This window comes from Ochotona curzoniae, unplaced genomic scaffold (assembly GCF_017591425.1).
Source record: "Ochotona curzoniae isolate NIBS_2020 unplaced genomic scaffold, NIBS_Ocur_1.0 contig_1302, whole genome shotgun sequence".
Classification (NCBI taxonomy): domain Eukaryota; kingdom Metazoa; phylum Chordata; class Mammalia; order Lagomorpha; family Ochotonidae; genus Ochotona; species Ochotona curzoniae.
In genome coordinates this window covers 16,510,020-16,527,235 of record NW_024465035.1, presented here as the reverse complement: position 1 = coordinate 16,527,235, position 17,216 = coordinate 16,510,020, and the positions used below count along the sequence as shown (strand labels likewise).

General features: G+C 41.8%; 1 protein-coding gene across 2 annotated transcripts in view; it reads left to right on the top strand.

Annotated features, from left to right (window-relative positions):
- Window positions 1-6,163: 6,163 nt before the first annotated feature.
- STAC (SH3 and cysteine rich domain) overlaps window positions 6,164-17,216 on the top strand; it is a 132,036-nt gene continuing 120,983 nt past the window's right edge. Inside the window, exon 1 of one of the 2 annotated variants that reach the window (XM_040965418.1) lies at window positions 6,164-6,421. In XM_040965418.1, coding sequence (XP_040821352.1) covers window positions 6,308-6,421 — 114 coding nt within the window. In that variant the 5' untranslated portion in view covers window positions 6,164-6,307. The remainder of the gene's footprint in view (window positions 6,422-17,216) is intronic. The other variant, XM_040965428.1, reaches the window with a different exon arrangement.

Here is a 17,216-nt window from a genome sequence, read left to right as displayed (position 1 = left end):
TCTGTATTTCTCAAAGGAGGGTTATTAAAGTGGTAATTTGTAATTATCAATATGTGGTAGAATTATAGAAAATGTTTAATTTTTCCGCTCTTCTTTTTAAATTGTGCTTGAAAACATATTAGAATTGCTAGCCCGATCATAAATTTCACAGCTGAGTAGAACACGGATCGATGGCATTGGTGGGCAAGAAAGTAGACAATGTTCCAGTGTCACACAAATCAACTTTGGACAAGTACATAATTGCACTTTGATTTTGGTTTTCCCCTTTATGTTAGCTTGGCAGGTCTCCTCCCTCCCAGCATTGGATTTTTGCCTTTCATCCATTCATTCACATAACACATTTTCATTGAGTGCCTGGGCCTCAGAGTTATTAGGCAAAGAGGAGTGCGAAGGCCACTGACTTTTCAGAGCTTCTAGGAATGTAAAATAAAGAGAAGAAAACAAACACTATTTTTAGACGGTAAATGCTAAGGCAAACTGGACTTGAAAACAGCGGGGAACTCTCAGATGCAGGGAATCACAAACACTAAAAGCTTGAGTAAGGTATTTTTGCAGGATAATCAGAGCGGCAGGGCTTAATTCTATGCCTCTGCCTCTTAAACTTATACCTTAAATCAGAGAAAGTGAACTCAGTGAAAGTATACGCTGATCATTAGCCAAAAACCAAAATCTGTAATACAGACTTACTTTATAGATACGGCCCAGAATTTGTCTAAACTCCCCAAACAAAAGCTAATGACAATTTTGGGCACTGTAGAACAGACCTACTTCCAATACTAGATACGCGTTTGACTGTAGCAAATAGTAAATCCAAATCAAGTCAAACATCTTTGCTAGAAATCAAGGAACTGATGAGGATGGTAATATCAGTTCCTGTTTTGAGTAAACTTTAAGTCCTTGCAGAACTCTATGAAGGAGGCATTATTATCCCCACTTTAGACTTGAGGAAATTAAGGCTGAGAGGGATTAAACCACTTGTCTATGATCTCACTGTCTCTAAGTAGAAAGGCTAGAATGTTAGGATTTAAAGTTCTTGGCGTTTCCACTCCGTGAAGAATAAAGATTCAAGCTGTTCTCAATCCTCTAGAGATTATAAACAACTCAAAGCAATCATGAAAGCAGTCTTGAATTTTCAAGGAGAGAGGCAGATGTTAACCCAGAGGGCGAGCAGTGAAGTGTAAGCTTTGCTACTCCACTGGTTTCATCGTGTTCTCATTGGCAAGAATTCAAACGCTGTCCAACAATGGTATTGAATCTGACCTTCTATTATTTTACTGGTGCTGGTATGGTTATTTTGCATTTTGAAAACCAGTTAAGAACGCTTAAGATAGATCTCATTTGCCCTGTCAAACATTTTGAGTCTCCAAAGTAAATTAGCCTTGGAGCTGCTGTTGTGGTGTAAGAAGTTAAGGCAACACTTCTGATGAAACTATCTCCTATCAGAGGGCCCATTTGTGTTCCAGCTGCTCCATTTCCAATCCAGCATCCTGTTCACATGTCTTGTGAAGACAGAAAAAGATGGTACACATGCCTGGGCTGCTGTCACTCATATGGGAAACTGGGATGGAGTTCCAGGTCCTTGTAGACATTTGAGAAGTAGACTAGCAGATGGAAGGTCTCTCTCTCTCTCTCTCTCTCTCTCTCTCTCTCTCTCTCTCTCTCTGCGTCTCCCTCTCCTTCCCTGTGGCTCTTTCTTTAAAATAAATCTTTTTTAAAAATCACTAGCTTTGGGAACAAACCAATCACGAGTTGCTGTGAGAAATGGAACCTACCCAAACAGTAGCTCAAAGTTGTCTGTATTCTGAGCTGCAAGATTTGGGACAAACCTTTTTGTTTCTCTGGGCTTGCAGGCAGACCCATCAGGCAAGGTTTTTGGAGAGCAACAGTGACGTTGACTTGAGTTTTTGACTGCCCATTTTAAAGTGCTGATGTGCTCATTACTTTCTTTTAAGATAAAAGAAGGGAGTGGGCAGCTCTTCCTGCACTCATTTCCCTCTGTGCTCTATCACATCTCAGGTTCTCAGGTTGCATCGTTCCCTCCCCATATGACCTACAGCCTTCCCAGTGGCTCTGGGTTCTGCTCTTGTCTGGTTGACAATGGAATAAAAAAAAGCCAAAAGTGGATGCAGGACAAGAATATACTTGAGTTTGGATTTCTGCTATCATTGTATAACCTTAAATAACAAAGAGCTAAAGTTTTGTGAGGATTAAATGAAATTAAATTTGCAAAACATCTACAATGCATGAGAATCCAACCCATGTCAGCTGTTATTATTAGCGTTAATTGAAATCCAAATTATCATGCCTTTTCATGTGTCTTCTTTGTCCATGATAATTCCATTGGCTTGTGAGAGACACTAATTTATTTTTTTGAAGTTTTATTTATTTTGTATTTGAAAGGCTGGTTGAAAGAGAGAGAGAGACAAACAGACAGACAGACAGAATCTTTCACCTACTGGTTTACTCCCAAAATGGCCACAATGGCTTGACCTGAGCCAATTCTAGCCAGGAGCCAAGAGCTTCTTCCAAGTGTCCCATGTGGATGCAGGGGACCCAGGACCTGAGCCATTCTCTGTTGCATTTCCAGGCCATGAGCCTGGAACTGAACCTAAAGGGCAGCAGCCAGACACCTACTGGCACCCATGTGGGAGGCTTGTGTGACATGGTAGAGGGTTAGCCTACTGCAGCAGTGTGCCAGGCCTCATTTCTTTCTTGAGGCCATCTTCATCAATACTCCATCCTCTGAACATTCTTACTCTGTGCTTCCCTTTGTTGCTTTTCTGTCTTTGTTCTTGTCCCATTTTGTATACTTTGTATACTTGTTTTGTCTAAGCATCCTTACTGCTATCTTTCTACTGAATGGCCTTGGAAGAAATCAAAATCCATAAGAAGAAAATTGGGCCTTTTTATCCAAACTTACAGACAAGCAAGAGGAGAAAGCAAAGCTATCACCCACACTTCTGCTCAGCAGGATTTCTTGCAGAAGTCATTGGATGCAATTGGGAGGAGGTTTGTGCATCTTTACAAATTAACGAACTGGTGAATGAATCCAGAGTGGGAGTTTCTGGTTCAAGTTTCTAAAGACAAATTTCCGCACACAACGAACCTCTATGGCTTGTGATCTGACAAGTAACCAGAATGAACAGACAACAAAGGCAATCTAGAGAAATCACAGGGTCCTGCCGTAGACTTGAGATGTGAAATAATTATTTGCAAATTTTTCTGGGCATCACTAGCCTCTTGTCGGAAAAAAAAAAATGGGGTTATCTTGGCAGACATAAACACCACCACAGCTCCAAAGGCAGGGCTCTGAAGCCTCAGGTAGGATTTCCTGTGGCTCTCCCAAGGGGATGTCTCACTCACGGTCATGATAAGGCATGCTCATGGACATCTGTGTCCTTCAAGAATCACCCTATTTGTCTTTCACGGAGACCACCAGTTCTCTCGCCTGGGTACTGTCATTAATGAACCAAGTCTTTTCAGGGCCAGGAGCAAGGCTGCCATTTGTTAACAGTGTGGAAAGACTCATGATTTCACAACTTGAAATCAGACATGGTCACTTTGGGCCCAGAAACAGCACTGCACTTCGCCAAGCCCTCAACTCTTGCACTTCTTCCAATCCTCTCCCCCATCACACTCATACACCTCTGTCCACATCTACTCCTGTTTCTGACAGGAACCTGTCGTTTCAATTTTGGAAGGCTGCTTATCTCCATGCAAATCTATGAGATGGATACTCACCGATGTCATGACTTTGAGATTCTCCTTTCACACAATGAAGACAAAAATCTTCAACATTGAGGAGCTCGTGGGACTTTAAGACTTAGGTTTTCTATGAGCTTCAGCTCTTTGTTCATTCAATGTGTAGACATTTGGGGTAACTAACACCTAGATCTTCTACAGCCTCAGGGCTACAAGGATAGGCACCCTTTACTATCTTGGTAAAAAATGTCAGGGCTGGAATGAACAAGGCACAGATGACATTGTCCCTTCCATTGTAGAGATCAAAGTAATTTTATAATTACTTAGGAAAGAATACCATGGGGACATGACACGCATCTGGGAATGCCTATCAGAAATACTGGTCAAGGAAATAAATTCCTAGAATAAAACATCCTTGCAGATTTGTTTGAAGAATAAAAGAAATTGGGACATGAAAAGAGATTTAATTGAACAAGGGCTTTCTTTTGTTTGCGAACCCTCAAGTATTTCCACTATTTCTGAAGAAAGGGAGCTATTATTTATCAGATTAAAAGTGTCTGCTACTGAGACAAGGCTGGGGTGATGGAGAGCTGGGAAGGCACTAGAATTTCATCCAAAGAACATCTAAAGTTCACAGCCAAGTGCTTACTGAAAAGAAAGATGACATCTTCAATTCTTACAGAAATAAACGGCAATGATGAACAATTCCTTGTGATAAGCCATATTGTACTTGTGTACCAAGGTTGGGTTTGCCAATGAACCCCAAAGTTTCACTTCCTAAATTATTCACGTCTGGTCTTTTGTAAGAGTTCAAGCCTCATAACTATACACACTTACTAGAATCCTACACTCTTCCCCATTAGAGTTATTTAAATTGTGTGTGTGTGTGTGTGTGTGTGAATGAGAGATTAACGATTCATCTCTCTCACCAGAATCAAGTATCAGAACAGATTTAATCTGTTGCCTATTAGTCCCTAGCATAATGTCTAGCAAGAAGTAGATGCTGGATAAGAATGTGATAGTATTGCTGGGACTTCTGTTAGCGCATGCTCTGATCACCACTGTTCATCTCGTTAGAGCAGCACTGTGACCATTCGGGCTGGCCAATCTCGCCCTGCCAAATGAGAAGCTGAGAGTCACTGAGGACTTTAGGATACTCTGCAGGACAAATGACGAAGAACAAGCTGACCCTTAGAAGAGGAGTTCTCAACTCGTGTCTGGGACAGGAAGCCTCGTCAGTTCTTTCCACAAAACATGAGCCAGGGCAAGTATGCAGGACTGAACATGTAAATTGTCAAGTTCCAACACAAAATTGGAAAAAAAAAAAAAAAAACTGTAGCTCCCTGTTAGAAGCCTGTGGAGAGCTTAGGGGTGGGACCCTCCCAGTAATGAATTCTACCCTGATTGCACAGGTCGAGGACCTGTGACGTTGGTGCCATTCACACGTACGATGCTTTCAAGAAAATCTACAAAGGTTGACAATGTCCTGTTAGATAGTGAAGACGGGGATTTTGTATTGCTAGGAGACAGGGAGGTCTGTTTCATTTCCTTCAATACGGAAGTTGTGTCTTTAAGGGAAGCTGGACCGTACATCCAATGGGCCTGTCTCCAGACATTGTCACAAGGGAACAAGCTGGGCGCCCGGGAGCACCCCTGACTTCCTGAATATTCTACAGCAGCCAGTAGGTCCCTCTGCTCCCAGGAGTCAGCCGAAGGAACGCTGCGCCCCACAGTCCACGGAACATGAATTTCAAGGCAAAAGTGGTTAAAACCTCTGCTCCACCAGCGATGTGGCAAATTACTTAGCCTCCCTGAAACCTGTTTCCTCCTCTCAACATTACAGGGGGAGAATACCTAGCTCCACGGGGTAGCTGTGAGGACTCAGTAAGCGGGGAAAGTGTTAGCGCACAGGGAGCCCAGGAACAGTTGTCCACACGCCTGGCAAGCTCTCTCTGCTTTTGACCAGAGCCGAAGACGGAGAGCGCAGTCAAGGAACTCCGCTTGGTTCCTGCTGGCTGCCACTAAGCCCTATAAATAGTGCAGCCAACTCACCATCTCTGGGGTGAGGACTGAGCAAACAGTTGCAGGTGGTCCCTCCTGGCCGCATCACTGATGGATTCTCCATTCACGCACGCTTGGGTCTGAATTTCCTCCCACCCCAGCTTGTACAAGCATCCTTGGCACGGCGCCTGTACGCACCCAACCTCGTCGTGGACTTGCGGGTGGGCGCTGCACCCTGCCTGCTCTCGCCACTCCCGCGGTGTCCGCGTGGCCCCGCCCCGGAGCCGCCTCCCTGCCTCCCGCCTCCTCCGGCGGGCGAACCCGAGGCCCTCGGCTCGCCCGCCCGCTGCAGGGTGGGCGGCAGTCACGACAGAGAGTGTGGTCATCCGGCTAGGTGGCCGCGGGCGCGGCGAGGACCAGAGCGCCCGCGAGGTGGGCAGGGCCCGGGGCGGGGGCGAGGCCGGAGGAGGGCACGTCGGCTCTTCGGCGAGGATGGGAGTCCCCGGCACCCGCTGTTGAGCCAGAGCTCGGCGAACCGGGCGCACTGGAGGAAGGCGAGCTTGCTGTTCCTCCGGGAGCCCAACACCGTTCCCGCGTGGCCATCATGATCCCCCCGAGCGATGCCCGCGAGGACAGCGTGGACGGGCTGCCCAAGGAGCCTGCGAGCGCACAGCAGCCACCGCCGTCTCCTGCGTCCACCAGCAGCCAGGAATCCAAGGTACCTCGCACACTTGCCCCAGGAGAACCCAAACTCACTCCCCTCTTCCCATCCACCTTTACCTCCCCTGACCTGGCGTCCAGGCTCAGAAGTGTCCCTAGCCGGCCCGGGGCTCCAGGACTGTCCCTCTCTTGAGACCTGCACGTCTGGCCGGGGCTCACTGCGGGACATCCCGTTCCTGGGGCCAGGAGCCTTCTGGTTGCGCCCGCAGACCTGAGCTGAGCAAACAGGCAGTTCACATTGACTCCGGGTTCACAGATCCCTGTCTCGGGGAAAGGGAGAGATGTGGAGGGAGGGAGCTTAGGGGTTTGCGGTGACTGTTGAGAGCTTGGAACCTGCTTGTCCCCAATGCAAGTGTAGGTGGATTTTAAGTGGCTTCCGAAGGCTTGGGGATAGAGCCAGCCCAGTGACTGCCGTCCAGAGATGTTTCTGGTACTGGGCCAGCCAAGGATGTCAGAATCCCAAGGGGTCTAGAGGTCCAAGAAATCCAGTACTGAACAGGTATCACCTCAAAAAACAAAACAAAACAAAACAAAACTAAACAGGCGGACAGAAGTAGTGTCTTAGTGCCTTGGCCAGAAAGTTGTTGTTCCCCTTGTGGAAGTTGATAATATTCCCAAGAAGTCATCCTTTTAGGCGAGTTACACTAACACACCGACACAAAGCCAAACTCGCCCTTCTCTGTCACTACTCCAGTTTCTCTGGAGATGTGTGTGTGTGTGTGTGTGTGTGTGTGTGTGTGTGTGTGTGTGTGTGTGTGTGTCAGGCACATGTTTGGAAATCTTAGAAGAGGATCAAGTAAAAATGCAATGCCACATGACAGCTCAGCAGGGAGTGGAACGGAAAGTGGAGTTGGTCAGTGACAGGGAGTCTTTGCAGAGCCCAGCTGTTGACTTAAAGAGAAGGGGTTCCTTGGAACGGAGACAAATCCTGAGTGGTAGGAAAAGGCAGGTGGATGGCAGTGTGTGTAGAGGGCAAGTCGGAAGGGGCAAGACAAAACACAGCCATATGTCTTCTAATAGTAACAGGCTTGGCGGCTCTGGGAAGTGGTGTGACAGCTGGCTTGGCTCCCCGAATATCCCAGCTCCCCAAGTTAGCCCTGAAGCATAGTATTCTGACACAGAAGAGAGTATTGCATTTTAATAAACATATGTGTTCTTTTAATGACTGACCTGGGAAATGTGTGTCAAATGTCTCAAAACCCAGCGCACAGGTCCCCACCTTTCAAAACCCTGATGAAGCACAGGTGTGATGACTTCATGTTTTGTCAGTCATGTCCATCAATCCTTGTCCTTCCCAATCCAAGGAGATGGGATCCATCTCACTCCAAAGCAGTGTCTCGATCCTCATCTGTCTTCTCTTTCTGACATTCCAAAGTTTCTCAGTGTCTGACTGCCATTCTCCATCTGCACACCTCAAGTGATGGTACTTAGTGGCCATTGCAGAGGTGCCCTGTAAAAACTCAAGGGTGAGACTGGTATTAAACTGTTTGAAATGGGCAAGTTGCTCAACAGTAAGATATGTTCTGGAAAGGGTTTAGCATTTGGGTAGCAGCGGCATGGTTCAGACACACAGTGTGAGTTTGCTATTTATAGATGTCCCGATGTAAATTATTTGGCAAAGCACAAACCTCCTATGTAATGCCCATAATTATCCACCCATTTATCTGAATTATGGCTCTCAATATATACAGGTCATTTCTGTTTCTCTACATGGTCTACAACATCTGCTCTGTCATGGTTTGGTGATCTTAGTGGAGATAAGCTACAGGGGGCACCTGAGCCCCAGGAAACTGAATGCAAAATTGTGTGCCTGGCTGTGGATTTTTCTCGGTTAAACATGCAAGATATTCTTCAAGGGACCCAGGCATCTCAGACAAGGTTAACCTGTGGATGCGGAAGAAGAAGCAGGATGGCGTGAAAGGGGAGCAAAGGAAGGCTCTATTTGTTCTGTACTAAAGAGCCCATCTCTGAAAGCTTGTTGGCGTTTCCAAAGAACCATTGAGGAGTAAATCATTCCAGCTTACTCTCCTGACAAATGGCCTTGTTTATCAAAGCACTTACCTTTCCAAATAATCAAGAGAGTAAGCTCTGAATGTGTCACCACAAAAAATATCCAGGAAGTGACGTTGATGGCTATCAGCCTAAGTTATTTAATCATTCTATGCTACACACATATCAAAACGTAACTGTAACTTAATTATGCTTTGTCAATTAAAGCATTAAGTGAAGGAGAGAGAATTCTTGGAACAGACATTGCTGGGTTCTTGCTGGGTACTAAACATTTTCAATACTTGCACTTTTTTACTTTCTTTATAAACTTTTTTGCTCTTGGTAGAAACCCTCTTGTTAGATATTTGAAAAGTTCAGATAACAACAAAGAAATAATTCAACAACTGGTAGTGTTTTGAAGTGTGTATCTATTTTCAACTCTTTTTGTGTTTACCTGGCTGAGGGGATAATAATGAGTACTTATTGAATGCTTACTGTAAGGCAGATGCAACTGTCCTGTCACTGCGGGAGAAGTTGTTAGTGTTATTTTCTGGCTTGAATAACAAAGGCTCAGAAAGGCTGGAGGGCTTATGCTAGATTGTCCTTATCTAAATGACATGAGCAGGTTAGGGACCTAAGCAGCATGGTTCTGGAACCCAAACTCTCAATCATCCCACATCTGCCTTCTAGGCTTGTGCAATTGCCTACAAATTTTGCAAGTCATTCACAATACTGTTTGTGTCTTCTGATCCTCAGAAATACTTCTAAGATTCCGAGCCCTATTACATGAGAGACGATTCATGACACACTCACCCGGCTTCTCCGTGTTTGGTTTTGCTACATTTCCCCCCCCCCCCGAAAGTGCACTTATGGAAGCAATTAAATACAATATCGCAGAATCATCTGGGAAATGGGACTAAAACACACTCCCTGTTCCAGGAGGTGCAGTAGGAAAGGAATAAAAGATCCAATGACCCTGGCATAAAAAAAAATGCTTCCGGAAGTCCATTATCTTTGCAGAGTCTTTGAAGTGCTAAATCAAGGGGCAATACAAGTGAAATCATTAGAGTCAATCTTATTGCTGGTGTCGTTAAATCGTGGACTTTTACTTTCTACAAATGTTTCGTTACAGAAAACATCATTGCACACAAAAGCAAATGGGATAAAATAACTGTGATGACAGACCAAATAGGCCAGCTTCAATAATTGTCCATTAATGAACAATACTTATTACCTCCTCCACAGAATCATTTTAAATTCCTAACATCAATTCTCGTTTCATCCCTAAATATTTCAGGTTACAGCTCTAAAAGATAAGAGCTCTTTGTATAAACATGATTGTGATTAGTATATATTCTAAATGTTTATTTTTTTAATCAAGAGGTTGCTTTAATCAAGGGTTTATATGTTTTCTGAATGTCTGTGAATGGTCTTTGGAAACATCTATAGCCAGAGGCAACATTCAAAGCTGTCCATCATCTGGGAAAAAGATTCATAACTTACATCAAATCCTTCAAGGGAAGGATTTCTCTCTCCTCCCATGCCTCATCTCGACCTCTTTGAAAATGGTCTAAGACCCCAGGGAACTTCCTAGGAAAATTCCTGAAAGCACCAGCAGTGATAAGGTTTAATGGAACTGTGTTTTTTCTTTTTCATGAAGTTGAATTGTTAAGTTTGAAAGCCATGGGTGTACCTTCCTGTCCTCTTTCCCCCATTAACTAGTACAGAAAAAGGACAAGTTTATTTTCTAAGGGCATGACTGAGAACATTGAATAGAAAGGAAAATTTCATGTTCTTCTCTCCACTTCTTCTTCTCTCTCTACTTAGAAAGCTTGTCTTTGATGAATGCCTTCCCCCATCACTTACATGGCCCAAGACCCTCTTCTGGTGATAGGGAGGGACTGTGGATTTTGAGATCTACCAGAAAAGAATTCAAATTTTTTTCTTGTCAGTCATCATCCATGAGATCATGGGCAAGTTGCCTAATGCATCCAGGTGTCAACTTCTCATCTCAACAGTGGAGATTCTGATAGCCAACTGGTGTGACATTTTGTTAACCGTAAGATTATAGAAAGTATTTATCATGCGGCAAGTGCATATAAGCATACGATGCTGCTTATTCTCTATTCCTTTTTCAAGTTGGAAGACTTACCACTAATCAATCCCACATGTCATCATTGGAATAATTCTAGTAACCATGACTGATGTCCCTATGGTAAAGTCAGTATTCCTCTGTTTAGAATTTAGAATTGAAGACCAAAGGGAAGAAGGGACAGAAATAAAGAATCCGTCCATCTATTGGTTCACTGCACGGAGCTGGGTTGGGCTCAAGTCAGAAGCCAGGAGCTTCATTAGTCTCTGATATAGACAGTGGACATTCAACTACTTGGGCCTTCTTCCTCTGCTTTCTCAGGCACATTAGCCGAGTTCTGGAACAACAACAACAACAACAAAAAAAAAAAATAGAGAAGCCTGGACTTAAACTGGCACTCCATATGAGATGCCAGCATTGCATGTGTTGGCTTGACCCTCTATGCCAAAATACTAACCCTTCCTTGGACTTTTAGCTCTGCCTACGGGAATGTTATTCCCTGGCTCTTTGTAGTGCCAAGAAAACAAGCTGTCATATTCATATGTGACAATTTTTTTAAAGATTTATTTATTGTTTATCGTAAAGTCAGATTTTTTTACAGAGAGGAGGTACAGAGAGAAAGATGTTCCATCTGCTGATTCACTCCCCAAGTAGCAACAATGGCCAGGACTGAGCCAATCCAAAGCTAGGAGTCAGGTCCTGGTCTCCCATGTGGATCCAGGGTCCCAAGGTTTTGCGTCATACTCAATTGCTTTCCCAGCCCACAAGCAGAGAGCTAGATGGGAAGTGGGACAGCCAGGACATGAATTGGCATCCATATGGATTCCCAGCACATGCAAAGCCAGGATTTAGCCACGAGGCCATCACCCTGGGCCGATAGCAGATTTCTAAAAGCAGATAAAAGCTACTAACTGATTCAATATAACCATGAACAATGGCTTTTCCTTATTCCTAAATGGTAGTGGCTGGACCTGGACCAACCATCTAATCTGAGAAAAGAAGTCTCTAGCCATGAGAACATGCCCTGAACCTCCCAGAAAGGTTTCTGTGTCCATCAGTCAGCAGCTCTTTATTAAGTATCTGCTTTGTGCTCAGTATGCCCTACATATGCGTAAGAAGCTGTTGTTCATAAAGGGGAGAAAGTGAAAGAAAATGAACCTTGGCTTTGCCACCAAACCACTCCAGGAACCCAGGGCATTGTCTAAACCTGTTAAACTGCAGTCTCTTGAGAAAGGGTGTCAAAAGTTAATATTTTGTGAAAATTCCCTTGATGACTGTTCTTGTGTAACCAAATTTGAGAAACACCAGTCTAGACTTTAAGGACTGTAGAATGTACAACAAAGGAAGATTCGGTGCTTTCCTGTTGCCGCTTCTCCCCCTCCAGCCAAGTTTTCTAAAGGAATCATTTGTGCATACTTTCTCTATTTTTTTTTACTTTCTATTTGCACATTGATCCAAACAAATGACTCTGGCTAGGGTGTCTGACTTGTTGCCTTCCATGTTGCAAACAATGCTAAACATTACTCAGATGCAATGGATTGAAAGCATTGATTGCATGCTTACTTTCCCAATGATGTGAGCAAAAGTATTCAAGAGAGACAATTGTGAGTCACAAAAATTAAATATGAAAAATTCACACAATTACCTCAATGCAAGAATTGCTAAAATTTTATCACATCTTTTCCATATGCATTTCCTTTTTTAGTCAGATGCCTGCAGAAGACAAAGCTGGAACAGTGCATATCATGCTCTTCTTCCACCTAGTGTGCTGTAGAAACACTTTCTTCATACTCTTAAATAATCAATAACATAAATATAAAAGATGGAATCGTATCTCATTTCATGGTTTCACCACTTTTGTTTCATGAGCCCCTTCTGAGTTCATATGTAACTTCTTTCCCAGCTTTCACACATTTTTTAAATTACATTAAAATATACACCTTAATATACAGGCATTTGTATATTCATATGATTAGCTTCATGAAAAATAGGAGCAGGAATGCTCAGAAAAACTTTGAAGTGATTTTATTATCATTACAGTGACCTCAAGAAGAGTTAAGTTATAGTTTTCTAACTAAACTTCCCAGTGAAATATAGAATCGCACCAAAAACTTCCCATGTGGTAAGAGTACAGCTGAATGCATTTCCAAAACGAGACTCTTGATCCATATGTAACCACTTCATAAATTGCAGATTAGCATGTTACTATCACCCTCAGAAACTTCCCAATGTCCCCTTTTGTCACTGTGATTTCAAAGGTGAGGACTACTCCCACTTGTGACAATGTGCATTGCTTTTGCTTGTTTTTGACATTTTGCTAAATGGAGTCATGCAGAATGTACCCTTTCCTCTTTGGATTCATTCACCCACTGTTCTGTCCGGAGGTTCATCTGTGCTACCACGTGTAGCAATAGCTTTAGCTCTCAGTGCTGTCTACCTTTCTTGTGTGAGTGGAGTATATTCTATGTAATCTACCAATGCAAACATTGTGAATAACTTCTTGGTTTTGAGCACTATAAGCAGTACGACTGTGAACACTCTCTTACATATCCTTTGTGATATAAAAGAATTACTTTCATTGGGTGTATTCCAAGGAGTGGCATTACTGGAATATAAGGTCTATATTTATGATCAGTTTGAGTAGATAGAATCAATGTTCTGTTAGGACTGGATCTGTTTGCAATCCTGTGAGCAATGTATAAGAGTTCAGTTTGTTGCAACCCAGCTCTGGCTAATAATCCCAATTCTGTGCCTTTTAACTGAAAAAAAAAAAAGATTTTTGTTTGCTCATGCTACCAACACTTGGTGAAGGATTTGTAAGTAGTGGACGGTAGAACATCCAGTTTGTGCTTGCATATCCCCAATGACTGATGAATTCAGAAGCTTTCCTTACACTTGACATCTTATGTCATGTTTTAGGAAGCAGTTGCCCACATCTTTCCCATTGGATTATGTGATTTCTTACCATTACTTTGCAGAAATTCTTCACATATTCTAACATGAAAACTTAGAAGCCATTAAAAATATCCTCTCCTACACCCATAAAGGGCTTAGTTTTTTTCTTCTTAATAGAAATTCTTTCTGTGGTTGAATTGATCGGTTCAGCCTCATGATTCTGCTTTTTGTGTGTGTCCTACTTGTGTTGTTGTAATTTGTGTTTTGTCTTTTGTTTGTATGATTGCCCTGCAATCCATGTGGAGTTACCTTTTGGTGTATTATTTTCACCAATGCCCTGATCATCTTGACTGTATAGAGGTTGCTGTTCTGCCCCCATTGATCTCTTTGTCCAAACTTATAACAATAGGACACTGTTAAACATAGCACTTTTATTTAGAAAGTCTCAATATCTGGTAGAGTATGTCTTGAAGTTATTTTTCTCAAGGATTTAAAAAAAATGTTATTTTTTTTATCTCTTTGTATTTCTACATGAATGTTAGAATCAGCTGATGTATGTTGACCAAAAATACCTGCTAAGAATCTGATTGAAATGGCACTAAAGCTCCAAGTCCATTTAAAGACAATGGATGTTTGTAATATTAGATCTTCCAGTAACGTGTCCACTCTAGAATGTTGACTTGCCAGATACGCCAGGCTGAATTTCAGTCAAATGCCAGAGCATCATCAGCTAAGAATGAAGTGTTGTTCCAGTTTAGAGGTCCCCAGATCCAGTTTGCTCATGTAATATTGAGTTTCACATCTGCTCAAAGGTATGTCCATGTTTATGAATCCCTAGGAAAGTGTGTGTTTGTTTATATTTGTATGCTCTAATGTTCAGCTTGCATTTTGCTGTCATAAGCCTGAGTTTGTAGTTATTTTCTAGTCCGTTCTTTTTTTTAAAACTCACTCCATGTGGTCATCAAAACTTAACCATCCAAGGTGGTGTTTTTGTTTTGTTTTTTTTCTTTTTTGATAAATTGTGGGTAACATAAAATTTATCATTTTAACCCTTTAAGTGCTATGGCGTCAAAGTACATCCATGCCATTTTGTAAATATAAACACCATTTGTCGCCGGAAGTCGGTGACCATCCTCCACCGACACCCTAAGCCCCTTTCACACTAACTTGTTATCCTTTCCGTTCCCCAAACACCAACCACTATCATACCACTTTTTTTTTTCTCTGTATGAATTTGGGTCCACTAGATAATTCCTGTAAGAGGAATCATATAGAGTTTGCCATTGGTGACTGACCTGTCAAACTTAGCATCAAACTTAATGTCGTATCTTCAGGGTTCTTTCACATACAGCACGTATCAGAATCTGAGTCATGTTCTGTTGCATGACTGTACCACCTGTTCTTTAGCTCTGCATGTGCTCCCAGACACGTGATTGGCTCCTGCAGCTGGCTGTTCTGGACAGCGTTATATGCATAACAAGTAGGCAGATGTGTGAGTAGTCACAGATTTATTCAGATTTCTGCTTTCATTTCTTTAGAGTCACTGTAAATCTTTGAGTGAATTTTTACTCCAAGCCCTTTGTCCATTTCTTAAAGGAGCTACTTGTTTTTTATTTTTGCATTGTAGTATCTTAGGCTTTTAAGCCAAAATTAGAGCAAGGAACTATTGAACTTTGTTAGTAATTTAATTACATTGATTCACTAGGAAAGATTATTTTTTATTTGTTTTCTTTTGTGATTTATCTGTGTCCTCCATCTTAATGATGTTCATCTATTTCTTACTGATATTTTACGTTTCTAATAATTAAATCAATGACTTCATATACATCACACTTTCCAAGATTACTGCGCATTTTAATTTTATTACTTTTTAAACTTAAATTTCTTTCTTATGATGCATCTAGATGTCTCAGATTTATCCAGCATGATATTTTTCTCTTCACTCATATTTAGAGGGCAGAGAAACATTAGCTTGTAATTATTTCTAGATTTTCATATATGCTTTTATTTTTACCACTTTAATTCATCTGGAATTTATGTCATCATGTGGTATAAAGAAAATAGAGTTTTTTCTAGTGCTTAGCAAGTATTTTCTTTTTCTAATTTTTTTTATAATATTAGTTACTTAGGGTACAAGGGTCAAGGGCTACAGGAAAGTGGGTAACACTGTTGCTTTCACACTAATATCACCATTTTTTCCCCTGTATCTTGGGTCAGGGAAAATATAAAGGGAAAAGCTCCACCCAACTCCCTCCCATCCCAGGTCCCCAATACAAGGCGCACTCCGAGGGTCCTGCTTAAACAGTTTTGATAATTCAACAGTTCTGAATTGCTGCCAGTCTCGCTAAGTTTCCCTGGAGATCCCTCCAACTGAACTGCTGATTTCAGAACCCCAACCATGTAGGGACTGTGTTAGCCAGTAGATTCTGAATAGATTTCATCGTGCTTGGAACAGTGAGATTAGCAAGTATTTTCAAACCATTTGTTGAATAATTTTTTGCTTTTTTCACTGATTTCAGATGTTACACTTATTATGTAATACATGGTAATATGTACTAAGTTCTTTTAGTCATCTGTTATAGCCTAACAACTTTTAGCTGACTTTTTTCATTTATTACTATAATGTTCTTTTGTGATGCTATTATAATGTTTACTTACTGAAGCTTTATAACAGACTCTAATAATTGATAATCATTGATAGTCAAAGTACCTTCTTGGGAGCTTTATTCATTTATTTATTTTCACTTAGTTTTTTTGGTCTTTCTATCAAGTTATAAAAATTATATGTTGAAAATAATTGCATGAACCCTTTAGTAGTCATTTTAGCAAATCTTGAATCATGAAGATTTTCATTAAGGAATTCAATGTATGTGTTGTTATTGAGATTTCTTTTATGTTTCTCATAAAAGCTTGGGAATTTTCTTTGAATGCTTCCTCTCCAATTATCTGTTGGCTATTTCCTGGTTGCCTAAGTCTGTTCAGGCTGCTGTAATAAAATGCCATAAACCGGGTGATTTATAAACAACAGAAGTACATTCCTCATAGTTGTGGAGGTCAGGCAAGGGCACATTTCCTTGTTGATAAATGGCGCTCTCTCATCATCTCCTCACTTGGTGGAGAGAAAAGAGGCACCTCCCCCAGCCTCTTTTTTGTGAGCCTGCTGACTTCAGGATCCACTAACCTCCAGTGGTGGCTGGGTTTCAACAAATATAGTTGGGCAGAACACAAAACATGAAATGTATACACAGCTCCAAGAAAACCATCACATAACCCTCTCTCCCTTCCCTGTCTTTAGCAGTATTCATACAGTCATAATTCTAACCCACCCTATATTCACAGGCTTAATTTGGCTCTAATCATAACAGTCAGCAAGCAAAATGCAAAAGAAAACAAGATCACTTTTCCACTTGGATATAAACATAGGCTAAAAATGGCAATCCCATTTCAAAGTGACATTTCATTACTGCTCTTTTTATGTTGTATATTAGCTTCCATAGAACAGAGAAAATATATATTTGTCTCTTTGAAATGAGCTTATTTCACTAAGCATGATGGTTTTGAAATGTATCCGTTTTGCTAAAAAAGACAGGCTTACATGGCTGAGCAGTATCCCATAGTCTATAATATCACATTTTCTTTATCCACTTATCCACTGATGGACATCTGCATTGATTCCATAGCTTGGCTATTGTGAATTGAGCTGCAGTAAACATGGAGGCACAGATAACTCTTTCACATGCTGATTCCACTGCCTCTGTGTACATTCCCAGAAGTGCAATGGCTGAATCAGGTAATAGATCATTTTTAGGTTTCTGTG